The 27,801-nt window shown below is 42.5% G+C and overlaps 1 protein-coding gene across 1 annotated transcript in view; it reads right to left on the bottom strand.

Moving 5' to 3' along the window:
• Positions 1-337: 337 nt before the first annotated feature.
• The window catches only part of ttc12 (tetratricopeptide repeat domain 12), a gene marked incomplete at both ends in the record, with an annotated part of 38,252 nt that continues 10,788 nt past the window's right edge, over positions 338-27,801 (bottom strand). The window contains 18 exons of the mRNA XM_084143147.1: positions 338-407; positions 11,862-12,090; positions 12,285-12,384; positions 12,589-12,690; positions 14,989-15,057; positions 15,392-15,484; positions 15,764-15,898; positions 16,104-16,167; positions 18,164-18,256; positions 18,711-18,879; positions 19,580-19,668; positions 20,120-20,189; positions 21,869-22,057; positions 23,069-23,129; positions 23,523-23,594; positions 24,054-24,113; positions 24,215-24,336; positions 24,456-24,533. Coding sequence (XP_083999273.1) covers positions 338-407; positions 11,862-12,090; positions 12,285-12,384; positions 12,589-12,690; positions 14,989-15,057; positions 15,392-15,484; positions 15,764-15,898; positions 16,104-16,167; positions 18,164-18,256; positions 18,711-18,879; positions 19,580-19,668; positions 20,120-20,189; positions 21,869-22,057; positions 23,069-23,129; positions 23,523-23,594; positions 24,054-24,113; positions 24,215-24,336; positions 24,456-24,533 — 1,865 coding nt within the window. The remainder of the gene's footprint in view (positions 408-11,861; positions 12,091-12,284; positions 12,385-12,588; positions 12,691-14,988; positions 15,058-15,391; positions 15,485-15,763; positions 15,899-16,103; positions 16,168-18,163; positions 18,257-18,710; positions 18,880-19,579; positions 19,669-20,119; positions 20,190-21,868; positions 22,058-23,068; positions 23,130-23,522; positions 23,595-24,053; positions 24,114-24,214; positions 24,337-24,455; positions 24,534-27,801) is intronic.

The following is a 27,801-nucleotide window of genomic DNA, read 5'->3' as shown; positions in this document are numbered from 1 at the left end:
ACGCCAGCTGGAAGGGAGATTAACTTTTTAATTTACTAGTTAGTGTTTCATAATAGAAAATTAAAAACCCTGTGTGAGGCTTAGCTACATTGTCCTTGGGCAACCTGTCGTAATACACAACAGATCACAGGGGGGTACATGGGAATATAAAACCGTGCTACAATAAAAAAAGGCCTAGGAAACAGCTACTTAAAAACATGTCCGCCTCGGGATATGTTAAGCGTGATACGCTGAATGAAAGGTGTCATTTCAAAATGGCATATGTGAACTTTGATCTCACACACAAGAAATTGATATAAAAAGACTGGGAGTCGTTTTTGGGGTCGGTTGGAGAGACTCATGTGATCAGCTTCATACAGGAGTGGAGTATCTCCAATCCGTGAAGTTCTCTGAGTTTTGCCATATGCCTAGAAACAAAAACAGACAAACAGACAAGATTTATGTCAGAAAACATAATGATGTCCTTCTAGGTTGACCTTTGGGTGAACCTATTCTATTCTTTTCTCTCCCCTGAATTGGATGATGTCATGGGAAGTCAAAAGAGGAGTAGAGACACAGAGCAGTCTCCTTTAATTTATAGGGTATTCTGCCTTTTTTCTGTCACTTCCAGGTTAAATTTAGAGCACTTCGAGGTTAAACTTGTTTCTGCCATCGCACATCAGTTGGGTAACTGTTTTAAAGTCACCATTGGCCTCATGGTGAATTTCCTGAGCGTTTTCCTTCCTCTCTGGCAACTGTGTTAGGAAAGGCACCTGTATCTTTGTAGTGACTGGGTGTATTGATACACCATCCAAAATCTAATTATTAACTTCACCATGCTCAAAAGGATATTCAATGTTTTTTTTTTTAACTATCTACCAATAGGTGCCCTTCTTTGCGAGGCATTGGAAAGCCTCCCTGGTCTTTGTTGTTGAATCTGTGTTTGAAATTCCCTGCTCGACTGAGGGACCTTACAGATAATTGTATGTGTGGGGTACAGAGATGAGAGAGTCATTAAAAAGTCATGTAAAACACTATTATTGCATACAGAGTGAGTCCATGCAACTTATTATGTGACTTGTTAAGCATATTATTACTCCTGAACATATAGGCTTGCCATAACAAAGGGGTTGAATACTTATTGAGTCAAGACATTTCAGCATTTCATTTTTAATGCATTTTGTAAAAATATTCCAATTTTTTTTTTCCAATTATGAGAGGTATTGTGTGTAGGCCAGTGACACAAAATCTAAATTTAATCTATTTTAAATTCAGGCTGTAACAACAAAATGTGGAAAAAAGTCAAGGGGTGTGAATACTTCAGCCATTTGGCAAGGGACTGTATTAATATGTATTAAGTTCTGTTGTTTAAATTGTGTTTTAAACAAGATAAAGAGTTCTGTATAAAATGTTATCCTGAATAACTTGTATTTATTACAAATAACTTTTAAGGGATACTTACTCGCTTATTTCCACTCACAGTATCAACTATGGCAAATGAGAACACACTACCTGTAAGTAAGAGTTTAGGGCGAAGAGAATAAAAAATTATACTTTGGTTTTCTGGGGGCACGGATTGTAATATAAAAACTTGAAATACTTTGAGAATAAAGTATAAATAAAATTGTGTGAATAAAGTGGCAATATTTCGAGAATAAAGTGGCAATATTTCGAGAATAAAGTGGCAATATTTTGAGAATAAAATGACAATATTTAGAGAATAAACCCAACATTTTCTTTTGAGAATAAAGTCGCAGCTATGTTTCAAGATTAAAGTAGGGGCTTTGTTTAACTGCATGACTCCCTGGCTCCCTGTTGCTCTGCGCACCACCGTTAAAATGCCTGAATTAGATGACCTGGTGAAACTATACTTTAGAATTGGCTTTAGGAACAAGCAAATCATTGCTCTTTTAGCACATACGAACCATATTATTATAAGTATTAGAACCTGGAAGAGGTCATGCTACAGATTGGGTCTTTTCAGAAGGAAGAACCACACAGACTTGGATTAGGTATTTCATCCAAGTCCGTGTGGTTACATACATAGGAAGAGCCGGGTGGGCTGTGTGTGTGTGTGTGTGTGTGTGTGGCGGGGGGGGGGGGGGTCTAATATACACATTTAACAGGTGTCACTGTGCTGCGATTTGCGCGCACACACACACACACACACACACACACACACACCCAGTATCCCCAAAGCAATACCATTCTAACGGCCATGGTGCAGTTCACTCTCTTGTTACCGTTACTGATTGTGAAGAGGCATGGCGTTGCATGCATCAGTCCCTTTCATGGTGCCCTTTGAATTCGCTACAATGTTATTCTTAATCCCATACCTATGTCAACACCTTGCATAGTATCTTAGAGAGTAACAGTTAGGCCAGTAGCATATACAGTGGGGGAAAAAAGTATTTAGTCAGCCACCAATTGTGCAAGTTCTCCCACTTAAAAAGATGAGAGAGGCCTGTAATTTTCATCATAGGTACACGTCAACTATGACAGACAAATTGAGGAAAAAATCCAGAAAATCACATTGTATGATTTTTAATGAATTTATTTGCAAATTATGGTGGACAATAAGTATTTGGTCACCTACAAACAAGCAAGATTTCTGGCTCTCACAGACCTGTAACTTCTTCTTTAAGAGGCTCCTCTGTCCTCCACTCGTTACCTGTATTAATGGGACCTGTTTGAACTTGTTATCAGTATAAAAGACACCTGTCCACAACCTCAAACAGTCACACTCCAAACTCCACTATGGCCAAGACCAAAGAGCTGTCAAAGGACACCAGAAACAAAATTGTAGACCTGCACCAGGCTGGGAAGACTGAATCTGCAATAGGTAAGCAGCTTGGTTTTAAGAAATCAACTGTGGGAGCAATTATTAGGAAATGGAAGACATACAAGACCACTGATAATCTCCCTCGATCTGGGGCTCCACGCAAGATCTCACCCCGTGGGGTCAAAATGATCACAAGAACGGTGAGCAAAAATCCCAGAACCACACGGGGGGACCTAGTGAATGACACGCAGAGAGCTGGGACCAAAGTAACAAAGCCTACCATCAGTAACACACTACGCCGCCAGGGACTCAAATCCTGCAGTGCAAGACGTGTCCCCCTGCTTAAGCCAGTACATGTCCAGGCCCGTCTGAAGTTTGCTAGAGTGCATTTGGATGATCCAGAAGAGGATTGGGAGAATGTCATATGGTCAGATGAAACCAAAATATATAACTTTTTGGTAAAAACTCAACTCGTCGTGTTTGGAGGACAAAGAATGCTGAGTTGCATCCAAAGAACACCATACCTACTGTGAAGCATGGGGGTGGAAACATCATGCTTTGGGGCTGTTTTTCTGCAAAGGGACCAGGACGACTGATCCGTGTAAAGGAAAGAATGAATGGGGCCATGTATCGTGAGATTTTGAGTGAAAACCTCCTTCCATCAGCAAGGGCATTGAAGATGAAACGTGGCTGGGTCTTTCAGCATGACAATGATCCCAAACACACCGCCCGGGCAACGAAGGAGTGGCTTCGTAAGAAGCATTTCAAGGTCCTGGAGTGGCCTAGCCAGTCTCCAGATCTCAACCCCATAGAAAATCTTTGGAGGGAGCTGAAAGTCCGTGTTGCCCAGCGACAGCCCCAAAACATCACTGCTCTAGAGGAGATCTGCATGGAGGAATGGGCCAAAATACCAGCAACAGTGTGTGAAAACCTTGTGAAGACTTACAGAAAACGTTTGACCTGTGTCATTGCCAACAAAGGGTATATAACAAAGTATTGAGAAACTTTTTGTTATTGACCAAATACTTATTTTCCACCATAATTTGCAAATAAATTCATAAAAAATCCTACAATGGGAAAACATTTCTCATTTTGTCTGTCATAGTTGACGTGTACCTATGATGAAAATTACAGGCCTCTCTCATCTTTTTAAGTCGGAGAACTTGCACAATTGGTGGCTGACTAAATACTTTTTTTCCCCCACTGTATGTCGAAATGAAGGTTAACTTACATATTTGCGCGTAATGGCATGGCGTTTTATGTACACTTCCAATGAAGGCTTCTCCACAGAAGCGACAGTTACAAGGATGGTAAAAACAGCTTGATTGCCATAGCAACATCAGGGAAACTGGGCAGAAGAGAGTGGTGCTTCAAATACAGCAGTTGTGCAACATCTTTGATTGAGCCTCTCATAATTGCCGGCCTCAACACGATACAGAAAGAGATGTATAGGAAGCTCTGGGGACAAGTCGTCTGGATACTGGACAGGCAATAAATTGGCCGATGCAAACAGATTATCTTGAGGGCTTGAACAAAAAAAGCAGATTGCGATTTTGTTCATACTGGTGAACCGGCATTTGAGTTGTGTGGTTGCAATATCAACAGTCCATTATCTCTGGTGTATCTTGGCATGCATCATTCAAGACTAAGTTTAAAATGTGTACAGCACAATGGACATATAATGCACACTGTCTCAGTAAAGACCGTCTTGGTTGGCAATACTCAGTATAGAAAACAGTCAGGCCGTGGTGAAAACATTTGCACACAAAAATGCAAAGCGACGCCGTCGCATACTGTAGCTACAAACAGGCCTCTAGACAGAAACAAAGAAAGACAGCAGCACAGACACACAGATACTTTTTCTAAGAGAAAGAGAGAACAAGAGACAGAGACACAGAAAAGAGGACTTCAGGAGACCAGGGGAGTCTCTCAAGTTGGATTTAATTTAATTGGATTTAATTTACCTTGAATATTGCGGCCCATTTGTGTAGGCTATTAGCCAGACAAAACCTATTGAGTTCAACAATAAATAGTGGCTGAATTTATCCTCAAAGAAACATAATACAGTGATAAGCACAGGAAAAATCCTATAGGAAAACCTGGTTCAGTCTGCTTTCCAACAGACACTGGGAGACAAATTCATCTTTCAGCAGGACAATAACCTAAAACTCAAGGCCAAATCTACACTGAAGCTGCTTACCAAGACGACATTGAATGTTCCTGAGTGGCCTAGTTACAATTTTGACTTAAATCGGCTTGGAAATCTATGGCAAGAATTGAAAATGTCTGTCTAGCAATGATCAACAATCAACTTGACAGAGCTTGAAGAATCTAACAAATAATAATGGCCAAATATTATACAATCTAGGTGTGCAAAGCTCTTAAGAGACTTCTGAAGGCATAAACACGCACACTACATGGCCAAAAGTATGTGGACACCTGCTCTTTGAACATTTCATTCCAAAATCATGGGCATTAATATGGAGTTGATCCCCCCTTTGCTGCTATAACAGCCTCCAATCTTCTGTGAAGGTGTTGGATGTTGGAACATTGTTGCGAGGACTGATGTTGGGCGATTATGCCTGGCTCGCAGTCGCCGTTCCAATTCATCCCAAAGGTGTTCTATGCGGTTGAGGTCAGGGCTCTGTGCAGGCCAGTCAAGTTCTTCCACATTGATCTCGACAAAACATTTCTGTATGGACCTCACTTTGTTTACGGGGGTATTGGCATGATGAAACAGGAAAGGACCTTCCCTAAACTGTTGCCACAAAGGTGGAAGCATGTCATTGTATGGTGTAGCGTTAAGATTTCACTTCACTGGAACTAAGGGTCCTAGCCCGAACCATGAAAAACAGCCCCAGACCATTATTCCTCCTCCACCAAACTTTACAGTTGGCACTATGCATTCGGGGAGGTAGCGTTCTCCTGGCATCCGCCAAACCCAGATTAGTCTGTCGGACTGCCAGATGGTGATACGTGATTCATCACTCCAGAGAACGCGTTTCCACTGCTCCAGAGTCCAATGGTAGTGAGCTTTACACCACTCCAGCCGACGCTTGGCATTGCACATGGTGATCTTAGGCTTGTGTGTGGCTGCTCGGCCATGGAAACCCATTTCATGAAGCTCCCTATGAACAGTTATTGTGCTGACGTTGCTTCCAGAGGCAGTTTGGAACTCGGTAGTGAGTGTTGCAAACGAGGACAGACGTTTTTTACGCGCTACATGCTTCAGCACTCGGCGGTCCCGTTCTGTGATCTTGTGTGGCCGACCACTTCCCGGCTGAGCCGTTGTTGCTCCTAGACGTTTCCACTTCACAATTACAACAATTACAGTTGACCGGGGCAGCTCTAGCAGGGCAAAAATGTGACAAACTGACTTGTTGGAAAGGTGGCATCCTATGACGGTGCCAAGTTGAAAGTCACTGAGCTCTTCAGTACGGGCCATTCTACTGCCAATGTTTATCTATGGAGATTGCATGGCTGTGTGCTCGATTTTATACACCTGTCAGCAATTGGTGTTGCTGAAATAGCCGAATCCACTAATTTGAAGGGGTGTCCACATACCTTTGGCCATGTAGCATATATATATATATATATATATATATATTCCGGACTCTGACATTGCTCGTTCTGATATTTCTTAATTTTGGGATTATGTGTGTATTGTTTTGTATTGCTAGGTATTACTGCACTAGAAACACAAGCATTTTTCTGCACCTGCGATAACTTACATTTACATTTACATTTACGTCATTTAGCAGACGCTCTTATCCAGAGCGACTTACAAATTGAACTTCTGCAAATCATTGTGCGCGACCAATAAATGTTGATTTGATGGACAGCAATCGGTCTATAACCTCAGTGGTGGAAAAAGTACTCAATTGCCATACTTGAGTAAAAGTAAAGATACCTTAATAGAAAATGACTCAAGTAAAAGTGAAACTCACCCAGTAAAATACTACTTGAATAAAAGTCTGAAAGTATTTGGTTTTAAATATACTTAAGTATCAAAAGTAAAAGTTTAAATCATTTTTTGTTCGGAGCTGTGGTCGGGAGAGGTTGTGTTTTCTCTAGCAGGAGGTAAGCTTGAGGTAAGCTTGGCTTCTTATATGGTGTTGAGTAAAGCTTAAACCATGCATTTGATCGTAGGTAGGTAGTTGTAGTTAGGTATTGTAGGTAGTTTATTTAGGTAGTTATTGTAGGTTTCCGTAGGTAATTATTGTAGGTAAGTATTGTTTACGGCGGAGCCCGGAGAAAGCACGAGGCTAGCTAGCTAGCGGGTAGCTACTGGTAACGTTTAACAACGGTGGAGAGTTGTTTCCAATGTTAATGTGCTAGCTAGCCAACGTTTAATTTTTGCTGCGTTATGAAAGGAACTAGACACGGACACGAATTATCTGTTTAGTGTGTTAACACACTATTGGTAGTTTGTTGTAACCAAGTATTGGTGCTAAACTGTGTGTTATTGGATGCTAGCATGCTAGTTAGCTATGGCGTCATAGTTAGGCATCGTGGGCTGTTGTGGGTAGTTACTGTAGGTTAGCATTGTTTTTCGGCGGTGCCGGGTCTAGCACGAAGCTAGCTAGCTAGCCGTTCTTCAAACAAAGTCAACACAGTGGCCATTGCTAGCTAGCCAACACGACCAGCTAACTGTACTGTAGTAGCTAAATACAATATACTTATGCTAGCTAGCCAACGTTTAATTATTGCTGCGTTATGAAAGGAACTAGACACGGACACGAATGATCTGTTTAGTGTGTTAACACACTATTGGTAGTCTGTTGTAACCAAGTATTGGTGCTAAACTGTGTGTTATTGGATACTAGCATGCTAGTTAGCTATGGTGTCATAGTTAGGCATCGTGGGCTGTTGTGGGTAGTTACTGTAGGTTGGCATTGTCTTCGGTGTATCACGAAGCTAGCTAGCTAGCCGTTTTTCGAACAGAGTCAACACAGTAGCCATTGTGTGCTGTACTGTGGCAGCTAAATACAATATATTTGTGCTAAGCTAGCCAACGTTTAATTATTGCTGCGTTATGAAAGGAACTAGACACGAATTATCTGCTTAGTGTGTTAACACACTATTGGTGGTTTGTTGTGACCAAGTGTTGGTGCTAAACTGTGTGTTATTGGATGCTAGCATGCTAGTTAGCTATGGTGTCATAGTTAGCTAGCTGAATAAAGTGGGTTGAGTCTACTCCTTTAAACATTGAACCGCTGTGGTTCACAACAATTCTGATTTCTAAAGGTGGAAGTTGGGAGAGTTTTTGTTCGGGTGGTTCAGTGAAACAATTATAGTTTCTGAGGTGGAAGTTTTGGTGAGGGAGGCCCTGCTCTCTCCTCTTCCAGATGTTTAGTTCATTTCATTCCGATCTCCTCTGCATTATTGTAGCCATTTGCTACAGCCTGTCAACTATGCCTCTGCCTATCCCTGTTCTCTCCTCTCTGCACAGGCTACACAAACGCCTCACACCGCGTGGCTGCTGCCTCTCTAACCTGGTGGTCCCTGCACGCACCCCACACCTGGAGTTCCAGGTCTCAGGCAGCCTCTGGAACTGCCGTTCTGCTGCCAACAAAGCTGACTTCATCCCAGCCTATGCTAACCTCCAGTCCCTCGACTTCCTGGCGCTGACGGAAACATGGATTACCACTGAAAACACTGCTACTCCTACTGCTCTCTCCTCGTCTGACCATGTGTTCTCGCATACCCCGAGAGCATCTGGTCAGAGGGGTGGTGGCACAGGAATCCTCATCTCTCCCAAGTGGACATTCTCAATTTTTCCCCTAACCCACCTGTCTATCTCCTCATTTGAATTCCATGCTGTCACAGTCACTAGCCCATTTAAGCTTAATATCCTTGTCATCTATCGCCCTCCAGGTTCCCTTGGAGAGTTCATCAATGAGCTTGACGCCTTGATAAGTTCCTTTCCTGAGGATGGCTCACCCCTCACAGTTTTGGGGGATTTCAACCTCCCTATGTCCACATTTGACTCATTTCTCTCTGCCTCCTTCTTTCCACTCCTCTCCTCTTTTGACCTCACCCTCTCACCGTCCCCCCCTACTCACAAGGCAGGCAATACGCTTGACCTCATCTTTACTAGATGCTGCTCTTCTACTAATCTCACTGCAACTCCCCTCCATGTCTCCGACCACTACTTTGTTTCCTTTTCTCTCTCGCTCTCCTCCAACACTACTCACTCTGCCCCTACACAGATGGTAATGCGCCGCCGCAACCTTCGCTCTCTCTCTCCCACTACTCTCTCCTCTTCCATCCTATCATCTCTTCCCTCTGCTCAATCCTTCTCCCTCCAATCTCCTGATTCTGCCTCCTCAACCCTCCTCTCCTCCCTTTCTGCATCCTTTGACTCTCTGTGTCCCCTATCCTCCCGGCCGGCTCGGTCCTCCTCTCCAGCTCCGTGGCTTGATGACTCATTGCGAGCTCACAGAACAGAGCTCCGGGCAGCGGAGCGGAAATGGAAGAAAACTAAACTCCCTGCCGACCTGGCATCTTTTCACTCCCTCCTCTCTACATTTTCTTCATCTGTTTCTGCTGCTAAGGCCACTTTCTACCACTCTAAATTCCAAGCATCTGCCTCTAACCCTAGGAAGCTCTTTGCCACATTTTCCTCCCTCCTGAATCCTCCCCCCCCCTCCTCTCTCTCTGTGGATGACTTCGTCAACCACTTTGAAAAGAAGGTTGACGAAATCCGATCCTCGTTTGTTAAGTCTAATGACACTGCTGGTCCTACTCACACTGCCCTACCCTATGCTTTGACTTCTTTCTCCCCTCTCTCTCCAGATAAAATCCTGCGACTTGTGACTGCAGGCCGCCCAACAACCTGCCCGCTTGACCCCATCCCCTCCTCTCTTCTCCAGACCATCTCCGGTGACCTTCTCCCCACCTCACCTCGCTGATCAACTCATCCTTGACCGCTGGCCATGTCCCTTCCGTCTTCAAGAGAGCGAGAGTTGCTCCCCTTCTCAAAAAACCAACACTCGATCCCACTGATGTCAACAACTACAGACCAGTATCCCTTCTTTCTTTTCTTTCCAAAACTATTGAGCGTGCCGTCTTTAGCCAACTCTCTTGCTATCTCTCTCAGAATGACCTTCTTGATCCAAACCAGTCAGGTTTCAGGACTGGTCATTCAACTGAGACTGCTCTTCTCTGTGTCACGGAGGCTCTCCGCACTGCTAAAGCTAACTCTCTCTCCTCTGCTCTTGTCCTTCTAGACCTGTCTGCTGCCTTTGATACTGTGAACCATCAGATCCTCCTCTCCACCCTCTCCGAGCTGGGCATCTCCGGCGCGGCTCACTCCTGGATTGCGTCCTACCTGACCGGTCGCTCCTACCAAGTGGCGTGGCGAGAAGCTGTCTCCGCACCACGTGCTCTCACCACTGGTGTCCCCCAGGGCTCAGTTCTAGGCCCTCTCCTTTTCTCCCTATACACCAAGTCACTTGGCTCTGTCATATCCTCACATGGCCTCTCCTATCATTGCTACGCTGACGATACACAACTAATCTTCTCCTTTCCCCCTTCTGATAACCAGGTGGCGAATCGCATCTCTGCATGTCTGGCAGACATATCAGTATGGATGACGGATCACCACCTCAAGCTGAACCCTGGCAAGACGGAGCTGCTCTTCCTCCCGGGGAAGGACTGCCCGTTCCATGATCTCGCCATCACGGTTGACAACTCCGTTGTGACCTCCTCCCAGAGTGCGAAGAGCCTTGGCGTGACCCTGGACAACACCCTGTCGTTCTCCGCTAACATCAAGGCGGTGACCCGCTCCTGCAGGTTCATGCTCTACAACATTCGGAGAGTACGACCCTGCCTTACACAGGAAGCGGCACAGGTCCTAATCCAGGCACTTGTCATCTCCCGTCTGGATTACTGCAACTCGCTGTTGGCTGGCCTCCCTGCCTGTGCCATTAAACCCCTACAACTCATCCAGAACGCCGCAGCCCGTCTGGTGTTCAACCTTCCCAAGTTCTCTCACGTCATCCCCCTCCTCCGCACACTCCACTGGCTTCCAGTTGAAGCTCGCATCCGTTACAAGACCATGGTGCTTGCCTATGGAGCAGTGAGGGGAACGGCACCTCTGTACCTTCGGGCTCTGATCAGTCCCTACACCCAAACGAGGGCATTGCGTTCATCCACCTCTGGCCTGCTGGCTCCCCTTCCTCTGCGGAAGCATAGTTCCCGCTCAGCCCAGTCAAAACTGTTCGCTGCTCTGGCACCCCAATGGTGGAACAAGCTCCCTCACGACGCCAGGACAGCGGAGTCACTCACCACCTTCCGGAGACATTTGAAACCCCACCTCTTTAAGGAATACCTGGGATAGGATAAAGTAATCCTTCTACCCCCCCAAAAAAAAATTGTAAAGTGGTTATCCCACTGGCTATAGGGTGAATGCACAAATTTGTGAGTCGCTCTGGATAAGAGCGTCTGCTAAATGACGTAAATGTGCCCTTGAGCAAGGCACTTAACCCTAATTGCTCCTGTAAGTCGCTCTGGATAAGAGCGTCTGCTAAATGACTAAAATGTAAATGTAAAAAAAATTCAAATGGCTTATATTAAGCAAACCAGATGGCACAAGTTTCTTGTTTTTTAAATGTACAGATAGCCAGGGGCACAGTGCAACATGCAGACATAATTTACAAACAAAGCATTTGTGTTTAGTGAGTCCGCCAGATCAGAGGCAGTAGGGATGACCAGAGATGGTCTCTTGATAAGTGCGTGAATTGGACCTTGTTACTGTCCTGCTAAGCATTCAAAATGTAATGAGTACTTTTGGGTGTCAGGGGAAATGTATGGAGTAAAAAGTACTTTATTTTCTTTAGGAATGTAGTGAAGTAAAAGTAAAAGTAGTCAAAAATATCAATAGTAAAGTAAAGTACAGATGCCCCAAAAAACTACTTAAGTAGTACTTTAAAGTCCAGAGAAACTGCGTTATGCCAGTGTAAGGGCTGAGAGGTTGAGGAGTGTGTGTGTGTGTGTGTGTGTGGGTGCATGTGCCTGCATGTGTATGTGTGTGTGTGTGTGGGTGCGTGTGTGTGTGAGCATACGTGCACGTGTGATTAATTGACATAGCAATTACCTGGGCTCTGCTCTACACAGCTTCCCCAGAGCGATGGCAGCATTTTGCTGCACAGCACTTCTCTTGGCATCGCCCGCAGCGTGGCGGAGAAGGAGCAGGACAGTGTCGGTGCCCAGGAGGCTGCTGGCTGCCCCCTGCACCCCCAGGCAGTGGCCCAGGCACAGGGCAGCGTTCCCTGCCACTGCCTCCTCACTGCTGGGGCCCAGGAGCCTCCTCAGGGTGTAAAGTCCTGATGAGTAGGACAAAATAAAAGTTGCCCAATGTAATCACATACACACACAGGCAAATACACACACACACGCACGCACACACGCACGTGTGAGCACATACACCCACCTTATAATACAATATCTGTTTTTGTTATTTAGAATCTTTTCACTCTAGTTCAAAAACCAAGACCAATCCATCATACGTGTATCTTACTTTTATCACATTTCAACCATTCCTCCTGAGCCGTTTGACTGATAGCCGTGCACACTGTGAGGGTCTTGATCAAATATTTAGTGGTGGTCATCCCTGATCCCTGCACGGCAAGATAAAAACATTTCTGTCACATCATATACAGTCTACAGAATCCTTTATGTCAGTCCGTACAACACATTATTATTATTTTATCAAGAAGCTGTGGGTTGCCATAGACAGGGAAGAAGGCCTTGTGAATCGGGCAGTGATCATCCAAAAGAAAGACAGATAAAGAAAAAAAGCTATAAATGATGCTTGGCATTACTTTCAGTAGCCTCCGCATTGTCCCCACAACTCCTCTCTGCACGGCGTCTTCAGTAGCAGCAGGGGACTGTGGAAGCACTTTACTCAGCAAACCTGTGGCTCTCTGAGGCCAAGAGAAAGAACAATATGCAGTCAGTGGGAAAATAAACAAAGTGAGTGGGGAAAGAAACAGAGCAGCTATCAACACCTGCTGCTGATATTCTGTCACATTTACTGACCCAGAGAGAGAGATCCTTAATGTCACACTGAATGTCAGAAAGTATTAAGACCCCTTGACTTTTTCCACATTTTGTTACATTACAGCCTAGAATTGATTAAATTGTTTTTTTTCCCTCATCAATCTACACATAATACCCCATAATGACAAAGCAAAAACAGATTTAGACATAAAAATTGTTTTAAAAAATGAAATATCATATTTGCGTAAGTATTCAGACTCTTTACTTAGTACTTTGTTGAAGCACCTTTGGCAGCGATTACAGCCTTGAGTCTTCTTGGGTATTATGCTACAAGCTTGGCACACCTGTATTTGAGGAGTTTCTCCCATTCTTCTCTGCAGATCCTCTCAAGCTCTGTCAGGTTGGCTGGGGAGCGTCGCTGCACAGCTATTTTCAGGTCTCTCCAGAGATTTTCGATCCGGTTCAAGTCTGGGCCACTCAAGGACATTCAGAGACTTGTCCTGAAGCCACTCCTGTGTTGTCTTGGCTGTGTGCTTAGGGTCGTTGTCTTGTTGGAAGGTGAACCTTCGCCCCAGTCTGAGGTCCTGAGCACTCTGGAGCAGGTTTTCATCAAGGATCTCTCTGTGCTTTGCTCCGTTCTTCTTTCCCTCTCCTAGTCCCTGCCGCTGAAAAACATCCCCACAGCATGACGCTGCCACCACCATACTTTACCGTAGGGATGGTGCCAGGTTTCCTCCAGACGTGACACTTGGCATTCAGACCAGAGTTCAATCTTGGTTTCATCAGACCAGAGAATCTTGTTTGTCATGGTCTGAGAGTCCTTTAGGTGCCTTTTGGTAAACTCCAAACGGGCTGTCATGTGCCTTTTACTGAGGAGTGGCTTCCGTCTGGCCACTCTACCATAAAGGCCAAATTGGTGGAGTGCTGCAGAGATGGTTGTCCTTCTGGAAGGTTCTCCCATCTCCACAGAGGAACTTTGGAGCTCTGTCAGAGTGACCATCGGGTTCTTGGTCACCTCCCTGACCAAGGCCCTTCTCCCCGATTGCTCAGTTTGGCCGGGCGGCCAGCTCTAGGAAGATTCTTGGTGGTTCCAAACTTCTTCCATTTAAGAATGATGGAGGCCACTGTGTTCTTAGGGACTTTCAATGCTGCAGACATTTTTTGGTACCCTTCATCAGATCTGTGCCTTGACACAATTCTGTCTCAGAGCTTTACGGACAATTCCATCGACCTCATGGCTTGGTTTTTGCTCTGACATGCACTGTCAACTGTGTGACCTTATATAGACAGGTGTGTGCCTTTCCAAATCATGTCCAATCAATTGAATTTACCACAGGTGGACTCCAATCAAGTTGTAGAAACATCTCAAGGATGATCAATGGAAACAGGATGCACCTGATCCCAATTTCGAGTCTCATAGCAAAGGGTCTGAATACTTATATAAATAAGGTATTTCTGTTTTTTATTTTTAATACATTTGCAAACATTTATAAAAACCTGTTTTTGCTTTGTTATTATGGGGTATTGTGTGTAGATTGATGAGGATTTTTATTTATTTAACTAAGCAATAAGGCCCGAGGGGGTGTGCCTGGACACAGCCCTTAGTTAGCCGTGGTATAGTGGCCATATACCACAAACCCCCGAGGTGCCTTATTGCTATTATAAACTGGTTACCAACGTGATTAGAGCAGTAAAAATAAGTGTTTTGTTGTACCCGTGGTATACGGTCTGATATACCACGGCTGTCAGCCAATCAGCATTCAGGGATCGAACCACCCAGTTTATAATCCATTTTAGAATAAGGCTGTGATGTAGCAAAATGTGGAAGAAGTCAAGGGGTCTGAATACTTTCCGAATACACTGCATGTCGAGATAAGTTTTGAATCGTTTTTAGCCCCTTGATAGAGACTGCTCAGACCAAAATGTGTTATGTTTTCTTATACGTGTTCTAATCGTAACTTTTCAATGCCTCGGAAAACATGCTGACGAAGCAGGAGTTGTGTTTATATCTAAAACTAGTAGCTACACATAAAAAAGGTATTGTTTCATCTTGTTTCTCTCCAAGTCTCTTCCATGTTTGTTTGCATTTGAAAAATGCTTGCGATCTGGATAGTTCGAGGGGCCGTAGAGAAGTGTCAGTGAGTGATACAGTGGCGTTGGTCTCATCAGTAGAACTGCGTCGGGGCCATTTGGTGCAAGGCGGTGAGATTCATATCACTCACTGTGATGATGCCCCCGTCGGAATCACTCAGCAAGCCCAAGCATACGCCACTGATGGGAACAGCGTGCTCCTGCGAGATAAAGGAGAGAGAGAAAGCGCGAGAGAGAAAGGTTAATACAATTTTCAGTGTACATATCACTTTTTCATAGGGGTGCTTATGATTATACCAAAGGGGCTGAAACAAAAGCTCTCAGTGCTCATTTTGTTCTTGTTCTTCCACTCACCTCCCTCCCTCTTCCTATCAAATTGATGTGTTACCCTGATAGGTGGGCCAAGGACTAGTCAATCGCTGCCCAACTCCAAATGGTGGCCTAGTGTGCCATGGGCCCTGGTCAAAAGTAGTGCACTATATAGAGAATTAGATGCCATTTGGGATACGCCCAGCCTAACAGCCTCTATCGTACCTGGATGGCTGTGGAGGAATTACCGGAGAGGTTGATCATCAGTCCCAGGAGGGGATAAAGGATCTCTCTGTATTCACAGTGAGTACACCACTCCTGTAATAGAGAACAACAATGCAATACAACACACACTGGATTTGGTTTGAGAAATGTCATTGTACATTGTTATCTATTCTGGCTTATAAGTTTCAGTGTATGACATTTCAAAAACGTGTTTTTATTGGACAGAGAAAAAGCAAGTGTGCCATCATTAGAATTGAAAAATGATAAAATAGAGAAATTAACATCTCAGTTCAGTTAAGTTTAGGAAAATAGAAAAGTTGTATGCTCCTTTAAAATAAGCTAGTCATAAATACAATATGTAACCATATTCACCATGGCGATTAGAAAGGCCTGCCAACACTCCGGACAGTTGGCAACCTCTTTATGGATGGCATCATCTCCAGTCATATGGCCTATTGTTGATATGAGCGATGGAAAAATGTGCTGGTTGGATGTGGTGATGTTTCTCTGCAAGCGGAGCACATGGAAAGATTATTCCCAAAAATATTTGGACAATGTCTGATCCCAGATCAGTTTTTGCTATATAACCAACTCATATGGTCGTTGTCAAGTTTGGCATGACAGATCTCGGACCAGGCTACAAGAACTACAGTATCAGGAGCAAATTAAGTATTTGATGAGATGTAGCTAACTTCCAACACAAATATCTTACCAGCAGACTTGCGAAAGGGAGCACAATCAATGTTTTAAACGTGTCCCTTAACTGCAAGCAAAATCTGTAACAGAACAGGGAGTTATCCATGATGAACACGAAATGTACAAGAATATACAGTAGATATGCTACAAATCACTTGCCTATGCTGTATGTGATGTAGCCAACTCTATACAATAGGCTCCTACATGACAAGGAACAATAAAATAATTGGATGCACAGTGCAAACAGTATGGACACAGCCAATAAATCTCAGGCTACAAACATAATCTGTATTATATTATTATGCATGAGTCATGACGAGCGGTACCAAAACACAGTGTGTGACGACATTATCTCAATATTTTATAATTCACACAAGCACACACACATACTTAATAAGTCAACACACACACCCCACTGGGCAACACACACACCCCACCGTTAGCAAGTAATTAACGGCTTTTGGGCCCCCAAAAAAGAAAAGACGATAAATTAAATTGTAGAATTGAAGCAAAACAAATTGTCTGGGAGATGCTGTCTATCATAGGCTACACACCAATTTCACGCTCCACCATTCTCTCACTCTTTGCATGCATGTGCGCACCAGCGCTCCAACTGACTCCGACAGTTGAACTTGAGGTGAGGGAAAATGTTTTAGGCCTAACAGAGTTACTCCTATAATCAAACAATATAATACTTATCTTTATAAAAAACATTTGGATCAGAAATGTATGAATAAGCTTCCTTCTGTACGCCTATATCTGTCTAGCAGACATAGTGATAAATGCATGTTGATGTCGTAGCATGCTTCCAGCATATCTCTATCTCTCTCTCTGTCTCTCTGGGGCTAGGCCTAAGCTTCTCTTCCTTTATATCATTTTTTCTAATATTAATATCATACAGTGGACGCAAATGCATGCAATGGTCTGATGCATTTAGTGCTCAAATCGCCGACAACTGAACCGTGAAGTGGACAATTATTGTTTTAGGAAAGTAAAAACCGATAAAGCAAGGGGCTATAAAGTTTTGCATATGCTACACATCGAAACACAAGGAATAGTGTTTTTGTAGCCCCAGAGAAAAAGCAAGTGTGCCATCATTAGAATTGAAAAATGAGTATAGGCTGTTTTTAAGGACACGTAGCTTAAATGTGGCTCATTTGGCCAATATCCCTCGTTTATTGATGCTGCTGCCTGCACCAGGTCGGAGGTTTCGTTCTCTCTCTCTTTCTACTCTCGGATCTGAATGCACATGGATGTCCGGTAAATTGCTCAAATGTCCAGAAATTAACATCTTTCCAGTCACGTTGTCTGGTGCAAAATCTTCCTGACGGAAACCCTGGCACAGACGTCAATTCAATGTCTATTCCACATTGGTTCAACGTAATTTTGTTTAAATGACGTGGAAACAACGTTGATTCAACCAGTGTGTGCCCAGTGAGACAGGTTTAGCACAAACAGCACTGTCTTCCCATTTTAACCACTACACACTCTCTGGCTCTATTCCTGTGGCTCTGAAACTCCTTCAGTAGCTGTGTCCCATATTCCCTTTCTAGTCAATTTCTTTTGACCAGAGCCCTATGGGCCCTGGTCTAAAGTAGTGCACTATATTAGGAAAAGGGTGCCATTTGGGATGCAGTGACGCAGACTCTATTTTCATAAGTGACATTGTGAGTTTAGGAACGGAGCGGCCATTCAGCTTTCAAGATTAACGGTGGGATAGAGCATGGTGATGGATTGGGATGTCAACCCCATTTGTTCACTTTGCATTCTCTCTGAGTCTCCTAACTGTCCAGCCAAGTGAATTTAAACAGCTCTTTAATATTTATGCCGATGAAATATGGCAATACTAGGTCATCGTCAGAATTTGTATGTATTTATTCCTGTGAGGTGATATCATTGTGATAGCATTGTTCTCCAAACGCTGACGAAGGCTGACGCCGAAACGTGTCCATTTGTTCTGACATCTGCTGCTAAGAAAATACATTAAAACGTAAAGAGTTTTTCCCTCCTTCAAGTAATAGCATCAACCATTTTGTTATGAAAAGCTATTTATTGCATTAGCTACAGTGTACATACTTGTTTTCTGTGGCAAAGTTGTCCAAAATAGTTAGCGCTGTGGTTTCCAGCTGGCTTTGTGTGGATACGCACGCCATCAAGTTTCCCACCAACCTGCAGTGGTGTGAGAAAGACAAATATTTTCAAATTCACACATTAACACTTTTCTTTAAGCCAAGACAATTATCCAACTTACTATGTCATTGTTTTACTGATTAAATAAGACACAATATTCTGAATAGCAGGCACCGACAAGTGCAGCATGAGGACTGATGTGAGACTAAATATAGCAATAGAATATCAACATGTTTTCAATTTCCACAGTACACAAGGGGTAAACTACTAAATTAAATGAGTACTGTTAATAGCACGCAATTTTTTTTGCCATCCTACAACTATGCTTTCCCCCCATAGTTTGCTATTTAATTTCCCTAAGCTCTGAGTGGAAAGCTCTATCTGCTGTCTGAAAGAGCTGAATGAGGAGAAGGCAGGTAGGTTTGATTTGATAATAGTGTGTGGTTCTTGTCAGCCAAAACACGCAATTACCAATAGGGATCTGATCGCTTACATGTGCAAATTCAGGTTCTCAATGGCCAAGCGTCTTCCATGTGGAGTTTGGGAGTACAAAGACAGAAACGCCAGGCATTCTCTCCGCACCGCCGCCATTCCTGATGCTAATAAGTCAACAATGTACTCTTTGGAGGCTGGGCATCTCATCAGCATCTTCTGGTTTTCATCTGAAAGCAAGCAGCCCAGGAGAATAAATACTTTCAGCAACTGGGACAGTTCCAGTGACAGATTGAATTTAATCATACATTGCATGCACTTTGAATCGATTTTGAATGCTATTTGTCAGGGGGTGATTGTAGGCCTACTTTAAATGCAATAGCAACAATATAATTGCACTTGCCTCCTTAATTGCCTGATTTTTTACATCAAATGCATTTCCCCTATTTTGACATTGGCATAACAGGTTTTGGACAGCAGTATAATTGATTTGTCACCGTTTGGGAGAAGAAGGAGGAATTATTTTCTCTTGGTAACAAGTGTTCATGAATTTTGATGTGGTAAAAGGGGCAGTCTGGGATTCAAACAACAACGAAATGGTCACCCCAAATGGAAGTTTTAACCATGTTTTGAAGCTTCAAGGTGTGTGTTTACAATGACATTGTTTACAAACAATGGAGTAAAACAAGGTTATATTTCGTGGGTTCTGCAAGACCAATCCCAGATTGCCCCTTAAGCACACATTGCTTGTGTAACTACAGAACAAGTGGGCACTTAATAAGGAGATGGCAAAAAAGCATGACAGGCAGAATAATGTGAAAACAATGGCATAATTTAAGACGTTTGGCATTTCATGCATTTTTTTCCTCACAATTTCTCTTGACACAAAAAAAAGAGGAGGAAATATCACTCTAATGTCTGTCTACAAACCATTTCCATCGCAAATCACCCTCCACAATTTCAGTACGGACATACATAGCTCCTCTGCGCCTGGCGCTGTCGATTTCTGCAACAGGCAACTGAAAATAAGGAAACCCAATTGTGTTCTTTATGAGTATGGCATATTTTTCTCATTACTTTGTGCTGAAAACTTGAACCACTTTCCTGACAATCTGTGCTGGTCTGAAATATGACCACAAGTCCACAATGCTACACAAGAACAATTGCCTGACGACTTTAGGTTAATAATACCCTCACTAACTTCACATGAGGGAGTTGTGATTAGTGTCTCACCCTACATAACACCTACTATATACATGGGGCACAGCACATTACAGGTTAATCCAAATCTCTAAAGGAGCTCATTCTATTTTGGAAATATTTAACTAGCAACTAACAGAGAGCGAGTAACTTTGAAAGACACATCTCTTTTGTTTGAAAAACTTTTTGGGTCCATGGTTTACTCTGACTGTCCTTAACTCCCTTTCAGTGTTAGTCAGTCAGTCAGGGGCATCTCTCGAGTCTCCTTACCTTCTTACGGTGTCATTGGTTTGGATGATACTGAAGCCATTGTTTAATCGGAACAGCGTCTGGCCAGTGCCTGTTAGGAAGAGCAGATAACGTCAGGACTGGGAGGCCTCTCCTTACCTCAGTGAGCCCCATACATCATCACAGTGCGCCCGTGGCCAGGCTTCAGAAACACAATGCCTGGCGGTCAAGGGCAGGAGAGAGTGGAATAAATAAAAGTCATCCAGAGCCAAAGGTCCTCCACTATTTCTCTCATAAAGATGGTGAGACCGGGCTTGTGTGCAGAGAACATGTAGGAGAAGAGGGAAAAAAAGATCTGCCGAGGTGATTTGGTGGCGATAATGTCAGGCAGGCCTTTTCTACACTCTTAGAGATGTTCAACTGGGAATTATGTTACTTTTGCCCTTTCATTGAATGACATTGTAAGACAGTCAGTCTTACAAGCAGTCGATCATCTGACAGGTTGTATTCATCCATATGACAAGGGAAGTGAAAACCCAGACTGGAAATGTTAGGTAGCAGTCTACCATTGATATCATTGATTATTGTCATTGATGGTATTGTAGTTTGTTCTAATTGATACCGGCAGTTCACACATATCATGTACATTTAACATTATAGTGGGAACATGTGTGCACCTTAAAGGCCCAGTGCACTCAAAAATCAGTTTTTCCTGTGTTTTGTATTATAATATACAACAGCTGATGAAACCAACACTGTAAAAGTGTGAAAAAATTTGATCAGTGTTATTTCCTGCTGGTTGAAAATACAATGTACACAGGACCTTCTAATCAGCCTGTTTGCATGGGCGGGAGTTTCGGCTTGCCTGGTGACATCACCAGGCAGTAAATTGGTTATACAGAGCTCCAAACCTCGCTGCCAATAACAGTTCGTTTTAAGTTTTCCCCTCCCCAATCAGAACACTCCCAGACAGTCCTAGCAAAACTCTTGCTTGAGAAATAGTGTTTTGCTAAAAAGCAATTTTGGTCAAATTTAATGGAAAACTATTACAGTAAGGTACTTCATTGTTACCCAGAAATGATTTGACCTTGATATAAAAACGGCTGCATTGGGCCTTTAAATTATGTCAAATGGGAAAAATCTGTGACAACTAAAATGTCAAATTATTCAACATAAAAGCTTGTATACACTAGCTACTCTACAGCACTACAAATTCTAGCATAAATCATCCAGTACTGTCCCTCTGCATTCTACACAATCTGAGGTGTTGGTAATAGAACAGCTCCCAAATGGATGTTTGGATTGTAAACACATATTTATCATTGCACTTCCGTGTGTCCTTTCCTCTGCCTACCTAGCGCCTCAGCTGGGCAATATTGGGCAGTTAGCTGAACTGTGACAAACAAAATGAACCATGAAGAGAAATCAATACTGCAGAGGGGTCAGGTCAGGTCTTCCCTTCTGTATTTTATTTTCAGAGGATTACAAATTGACCATAACCACAACAACAAACATTAGGTCTTTGCAGTGATTTGATCTCCACTGAGTTTCAAGTTTCTTCAGTAAAAGTAGATGAACTGCATTTTTCTGAGTCGAACCATGAATAAGAGAAACCCACCTGTCAACGCTGTCCTCCCTTGACCTGAAGGAGCATCCATTGACATCCATTTGGCCCACAGGATAGGATGAGGAGGGTTGGGGAAGCGAAGCGAGAAATAGCATTCCCACACACTCTCACTCACACAGGATTTGGAGGGATGGGGAAACTCCCAACAGAGTACCGGTACTCACAGTCTGTAATGGCGTGTGACAGAAGCTTGAGCCCTCCGCAGTAGTATAACGGGAACTGATTGGGTCTGTCCAGCTTTTTCAACAGTTGAAGCACTGTCGTGGCCTTTTCTTCTTCCTTATCAAACTCCTCCCACGCTTTGCTTTCCTGGCATTCTCTTTCTTCCTCAAAATCCACTTGGGTCAGATAATCTTGACGAAGAAAAGAGAAAACATGGGCTCAGAGACATATGGCTTCTGGGGAGCCTAGTATGGGGTAACCTCATTGCGGTGGATCAAAGGAATGTAGGACAGTATGACGACCGTGTTTAATAATATGCATTCATATGTTGTAAATAGCATCATATGCTATAAACAGCTAGTAGGGCCACAGATTAGAAAGGAAACATATGATCATATGTTGTAAATAGCATCATATGCTATAAACAGCTAGTAGGGCCACAGATTAGAAAGGAAACATATGATCATATGTTGTAAATAGCATCATATGCTATAAACAGCTAGTAGGGCCACAGATTAGAAAGGAAACATATGATCATATGTTGTAAATAGCATCATATGCTATAAACAGCTAGTAGGGCCACAGATTAGAAAGGAAACATATGATCATATGTTGTAAATAGCATCATATGCTATAAACAGCTAGTAGGGCCACAGATTAGAAAGGAAACATACGTAAATAAATGAGGGTGCCTAACAGACCTCTCTGCTGAGAGGGGATGAATTGGTGGCAAGATGGTGGGATGTGATCAGGAGTCAGGACAACATCAAAATCTGAATTTTGGCTAAGGGATAAGTCGGTTTCTATACTATGTATTATGAGTACATAAAAAAGCAGTAATTTCTGATTAATCATCCCTGAAGATGGTGCGTTAGCCTAGGCCCTAGGGTTCCCCTACTGGCGGAGATATTATTTGGGCTGCCAAGTTTTCAGAGCAAAAAAATTATTACGCCTGCAGCTGAGTCTAGTTGATGATCCTTGCCCTATGGTTACATGGGTCATATATAACCCCTTACATTGTATGACTTTGTTGAGTTTGTTCATAAATGATTTGTGAGGCATCTATGTAGTGTTTATGGAGATGTTATGAATGCTCTATAAAGCCTTTATAAATTGTAGTTTGTTTAAGTGGGACCATGAGCGAATCTGATTAATAGACTTCACTAGCCAACCAAACTTTTCAGCGTTTTATATTGCCTTACCTTTGACCATCTTTTCCCGTCCTGGCTCAATTTCCAGTATCTTTTGATAGCACATTCGCGACTGTAAAATAGAGATATGTAAATTACGTTTCCTACAGCTCCCTTTGGTCATGCGATAGGATGATGCACTCTACTAATCTCACCCAGAGCCATAGATCAATATATGGGACTCTGGTCTCACTAATACACACAGACAGAGAGTAAGCAGAAATTTTGAAACCATTTAAGAAAGACATGCAGTCACTTTGTATTTTAAATATTGTATTAAGCAGAATGCCTGCAAGAATCTATTTGCTAAAGGAAGGATAAGCTTAAAAAGTTGCAAAATCTGCATTTTAGGAGATCAATATAAAGTTTGAGGCAGATAGGCATCCAGAGTGACTGAATATAGTTGTAGGCCGTTTTCTTTACAATGCAGTTAGATATGGTTAAAATGAAATGGAATGATGCCCACCTCGTTATAATTCTTGAGTGCCAGGTGTGCTTTCCCCATGTGATAATATGCTTTAACACACTTCTCATTACACTGTAAATAAATAATATGAGCAAGAGAATCATACGTCACACGTCAACTGAATATATAATCTGCAATATGGACATTACACAAAAATGGACCAAAACATTTTCAATTGCAAATTTACTCAAGCATCAAGGTGTTCTGAATACGGTACTCCCTTGAATTAGGCCAAACCCATTGTCCAGTTAGTTTGTATGTTTTTCTAAATAGATTGTCCTGAAAGGTGAGCACTGATTTTTTATACTGCTTTTATTACCGATTCTAAGGGGTATATGCAGGACTCCAACCAACGTTCCTCCCCTCTCTACACCACTTATAGTTAATTACTGTCAGTGAGCACTGTCCTCTACACTGCATGGTCTGTTCTGTGCTCCCAGGTCAGTACAGGATCACAAGTGCACTGCCTGGCATGGCGTTATGAAGAACGAGGGAGCAAGTGATTGACCCAAAGTTCCTAGTCAACCTTACCTTTAGAGCCCACTCACAGTCACTTATGGCCTCCTTATATTTCTCCAGTTTGATATAGGACTGCAGAGGAAAAAGTGGACAGATACTGTTCAACATACTGTTTTTAAAAGGGAAGAGTTAAGTAAAGTGATGCAAAGCTGAAATGAAGCTGAGGAGAGTACTTGTGCTCTGTTGGTATACAGCGGCTGCATGTCTCGTCGCTCGTCTAAACCGTCGCTGTAAAGCTTCACAGCAGTCTCGTATTCTCCCTGGGCGTATGCTACGTTCCCCTTTTCTTTGAGGGCTGAGGGAATAAGGACATAAACAAATACAGTGTCAGGTTAAAAAGAGCTGAATTAAGAGAGACCCTAATTAGGAAATTGCAAGAACTAATCCATGCTAGAGAAATGACTTCATACACACCATTTGCTTTTTCCTGTTTCATTTGTCTCCTTTTATGTCTGTCCTCTGCATCGTTTTCCATAATTTTCATGAAATTATCTAGAGAATTAAGGAGAATATGAAACAATATTCTTAAACAAGTGTTTTACATGGAATGTAAACTCTACATTTCTAAACGGTGAAATTAGATATTGCATTAATGAGAAGAACATTTGTGGGTCATTAGTGGTCAGCTGGTCACATAGTAGTTCATTCATGGAGTTGAACTTTTCACTAAATTATGTTAAATATGATGGGAATCCTATGGGATTGACTCTATTCCACTACCCGAGTACAGTACCTGTACAGATATTCAATTTTACACTAGGCACAGAAGAGGACCATGTTAGAAGTAGAACCAATTGAAATTCATTGCAATTGAAATGGGACTACAGTACATCGTTTTCACAGGGGGGATTTTGAGAGCACTAATTGGATTGTGAAAGATACATTATTTGGAAACATAAACACAGGCACAGAATGAGTTCGAGGAAAAACAAAAAGAACTAGAGGAACTTTTTCAAGAAAGATCAAGTGTAATATACAGTGGGGAGAACAAGTATTTGATACACTGCCGATTTTGCAGGTTTTCCTACTTACAAAGCATGTAGATGTCTGTAATTTTTATCATAGGTACACTTCAACTGTGAGAGACGGAATCTAAAACAAAAATCCAGAAAATCACATTGTATGATTTTTAAGTAATTAATTTGCATTTTATTGCATGACATAAGTATTTGATACATCAGAAAAGCAGAACTTAATATTTGGTACAGAAACCGTTGTTTGCAATTACAGAGATCATACGTTTCCTGTAGGTCTTGACCAGGTTTGCACACACTGCAGCAGGGATTTTGGCCCACTCCTCCATACAGACCTTCTCCAGATCCTTCAGGTTTCGGGGCTGTCGCTGGGCAATACAGACTTTCAGCTCCCTCCAAAGATTTTCTATTGGGTTCAGGTCTGGAGACTGGCTAGGCCCCATCCATCCTCCCCTCAATACGGTGCAGTCGCCCTGTCCCCTTTGCAGAAAAGCATCCCCAAAGAATGATGCTTCCACCTCCATGCTTCACAGTTGGGATGGTGTTCTTGGGGTTGTACTCATCCTTCTTCTTCTTCCAAACGCGGCGAGTGGAGTTTAGACCAAAAAGCTATATTTTTGTCTCATCAGACCACATGACCTTCTCCCATTCCTTCTCTGGATCATCCAGATGGTCATTGGCAAACTTCGGACGGGCCTGGACACGCACTGGCTTGAGCAGGGGGACCTTGCGTGCGCTGCAGGATTTTTATCCATGACGGCGTAGTGTGTTACTAATGGTTTTCTTTGAGACTGTAGTCCCAGCTCTCTTCAGGTCATTGACCAGGTCCTGCCGTGTAGTTCTGGGCTGATCCCTCACCTTCCTCATGATCATTGATGCCCCACGAGGTGAGATCTTGCATGGAGCCCCAGACCGAGGGTGATTGACCGTCATCTTGAACTTCTTCCATTTTCTAATAATTGCGCCAACAGTTGTTGCCTTCTCATCAAGCTGTTTGCCTATTGTCCTGTAGCCCATCCCAGCCTTGTGCAGGTCTACAATTTTATCCCTGATGTTCTTACACAGCTCTCTGGTCTTGGCCATTGTGGAGAGGTTGGAGTCTGTTTGATTGAATGTGTGGACAGGTGTCTTGTATACAGATAACGAGTTCAAACAGGTGCAGTTAATACAGGTAATGAGTGGAGAACAGGAGGGCTTCTTAAAGAAAAACTAACAGGTCTGTGAGAGCCGTAATTCTTACTGGTTGGTAGGTGATCAAATACTTATGTCATGCAATAAAATGCAAATTAATTACTTAAAAATCATACAATGTGATTTTCTGGATTTTTGTTTTAGATTCCATCTCTCACAGTTGAAGTGTACCTATGATAATAATTACAGACCTCTACATGCTTTGTAAGTAGGAAAACCTGCAAAATCGGCAGTGTATCAAATACTTGTTCTCCCCACTGTATTATAAAAATAAAGCGAACTGGATGGAATATGGGGGAAAATGCATCAAATAATGTTTTTATCCTCAACAGAGAAATGCTACCAGAAATTATTTACAGACACTTTTTACAAATGACAGAGTCATCCATGATTCACCAAACAATATTTTGAAAGAGGAAGCAAAGTACTTTATGCTTATGTTTTCGTTTCAGTCTCCTTCATCTCCACTAACTGAAGTTAATTGTAAGGATTTTTTTCTATTAATAGTGTAAAATTAACAGCTGTACAGAAAGACTAATGTGAAGGCCAAATTACAGAGGAGGAACTTCTTGATGCAATTAAAGCCTTTAAATCTGGGAATACTCCAGGGCTGGATGGCATACAAGTTGAGGTATACCAAACCTTTCTTGATGTACTCAGAGGTCCGTTATTAACATGTTTTAACCACTCCTATAAAAATGGTAGACTATCAGATACTCAGCAAGAAGGTCTGATATCACTATTACTGAAACAAGACCCAGGTGGTAAATATAAAGATCCAGTCCACCTAAAAAACTGGAGGCCCCTTACACTTCAGTGTTGTGATGCCAAAATTCTAGCAAAATGCATAGCACATAGAATTAAAAAGGTATTGTCGGATATTATTCATCCTAATCAGACAGCGTTTTTACATGGACGATACACTGGAGATAATATAAGACAAGTACTGGGAACAATAGAACACTATGAAAAATCTGGGAAACCGGGCCTGGTATTAATAGCTGATTTTGAAAAGGCCTTTGATAAAGTAGACTAGAATGTATATATAAATACCTGGACTATTTTAATTTAGGAGAATCTCTTATACAATGAGTTAAAGTTATGTATAGTAACCCCAGGTGTAAAATAGCAAATAATGGCTACTTCTCAGAAAGTAATAAACTGTCAAGAGGAGTGAAACAAGGTTGTCTACTATTGGCATATGTATTTATTATGGCCATCGAAATGTTAGCTATGAAAATTAGATCCAACAATTTCAAGGGGCTAGAAATCCAGGGCTTAAAAACAAAGGTGTCATTGTACGCTGACGACTCATGTTTTCTTTTAAATCTGCAATTTGTATCCCTGCACAGCCTCATAGAAGATCTAGGTAATTTCTCTAACCTCTCTGGATTACAACCAAACTATGATAAGTGTACCATATTATGTAAAGGATCGCAAAAAAATATAACTTTTACATTACCATGTATTTTACCATTAAAATGGTCTGACGGTGAAGTGGACATAATCTGTATTCATATTCCCGAAAGAAAGAAAAGATCTCACAACAATTCATTTTTAAGAAAGTTAGCAAAAATAGATAAGATCTTGCTACC

Source organism: Coregonus lavaretus (genome assembly GCF_964263955.1).
Source record: "Coregonus lavaretus genome assembly, chromosome: 26".
In the NCBI taxonomy this organism is placed as follows: Eukaryota; Metazoa; Chordata; class Actinopteri; order Salmoniformes; family Salmonidae; genus Coregonus; species Coregonus lavaretus.
The sequence above is the reverse complement of the archived record's forward strand: the minus strand, read 5'-3'. Positions and strand labels throughout refer to the sequence as shown.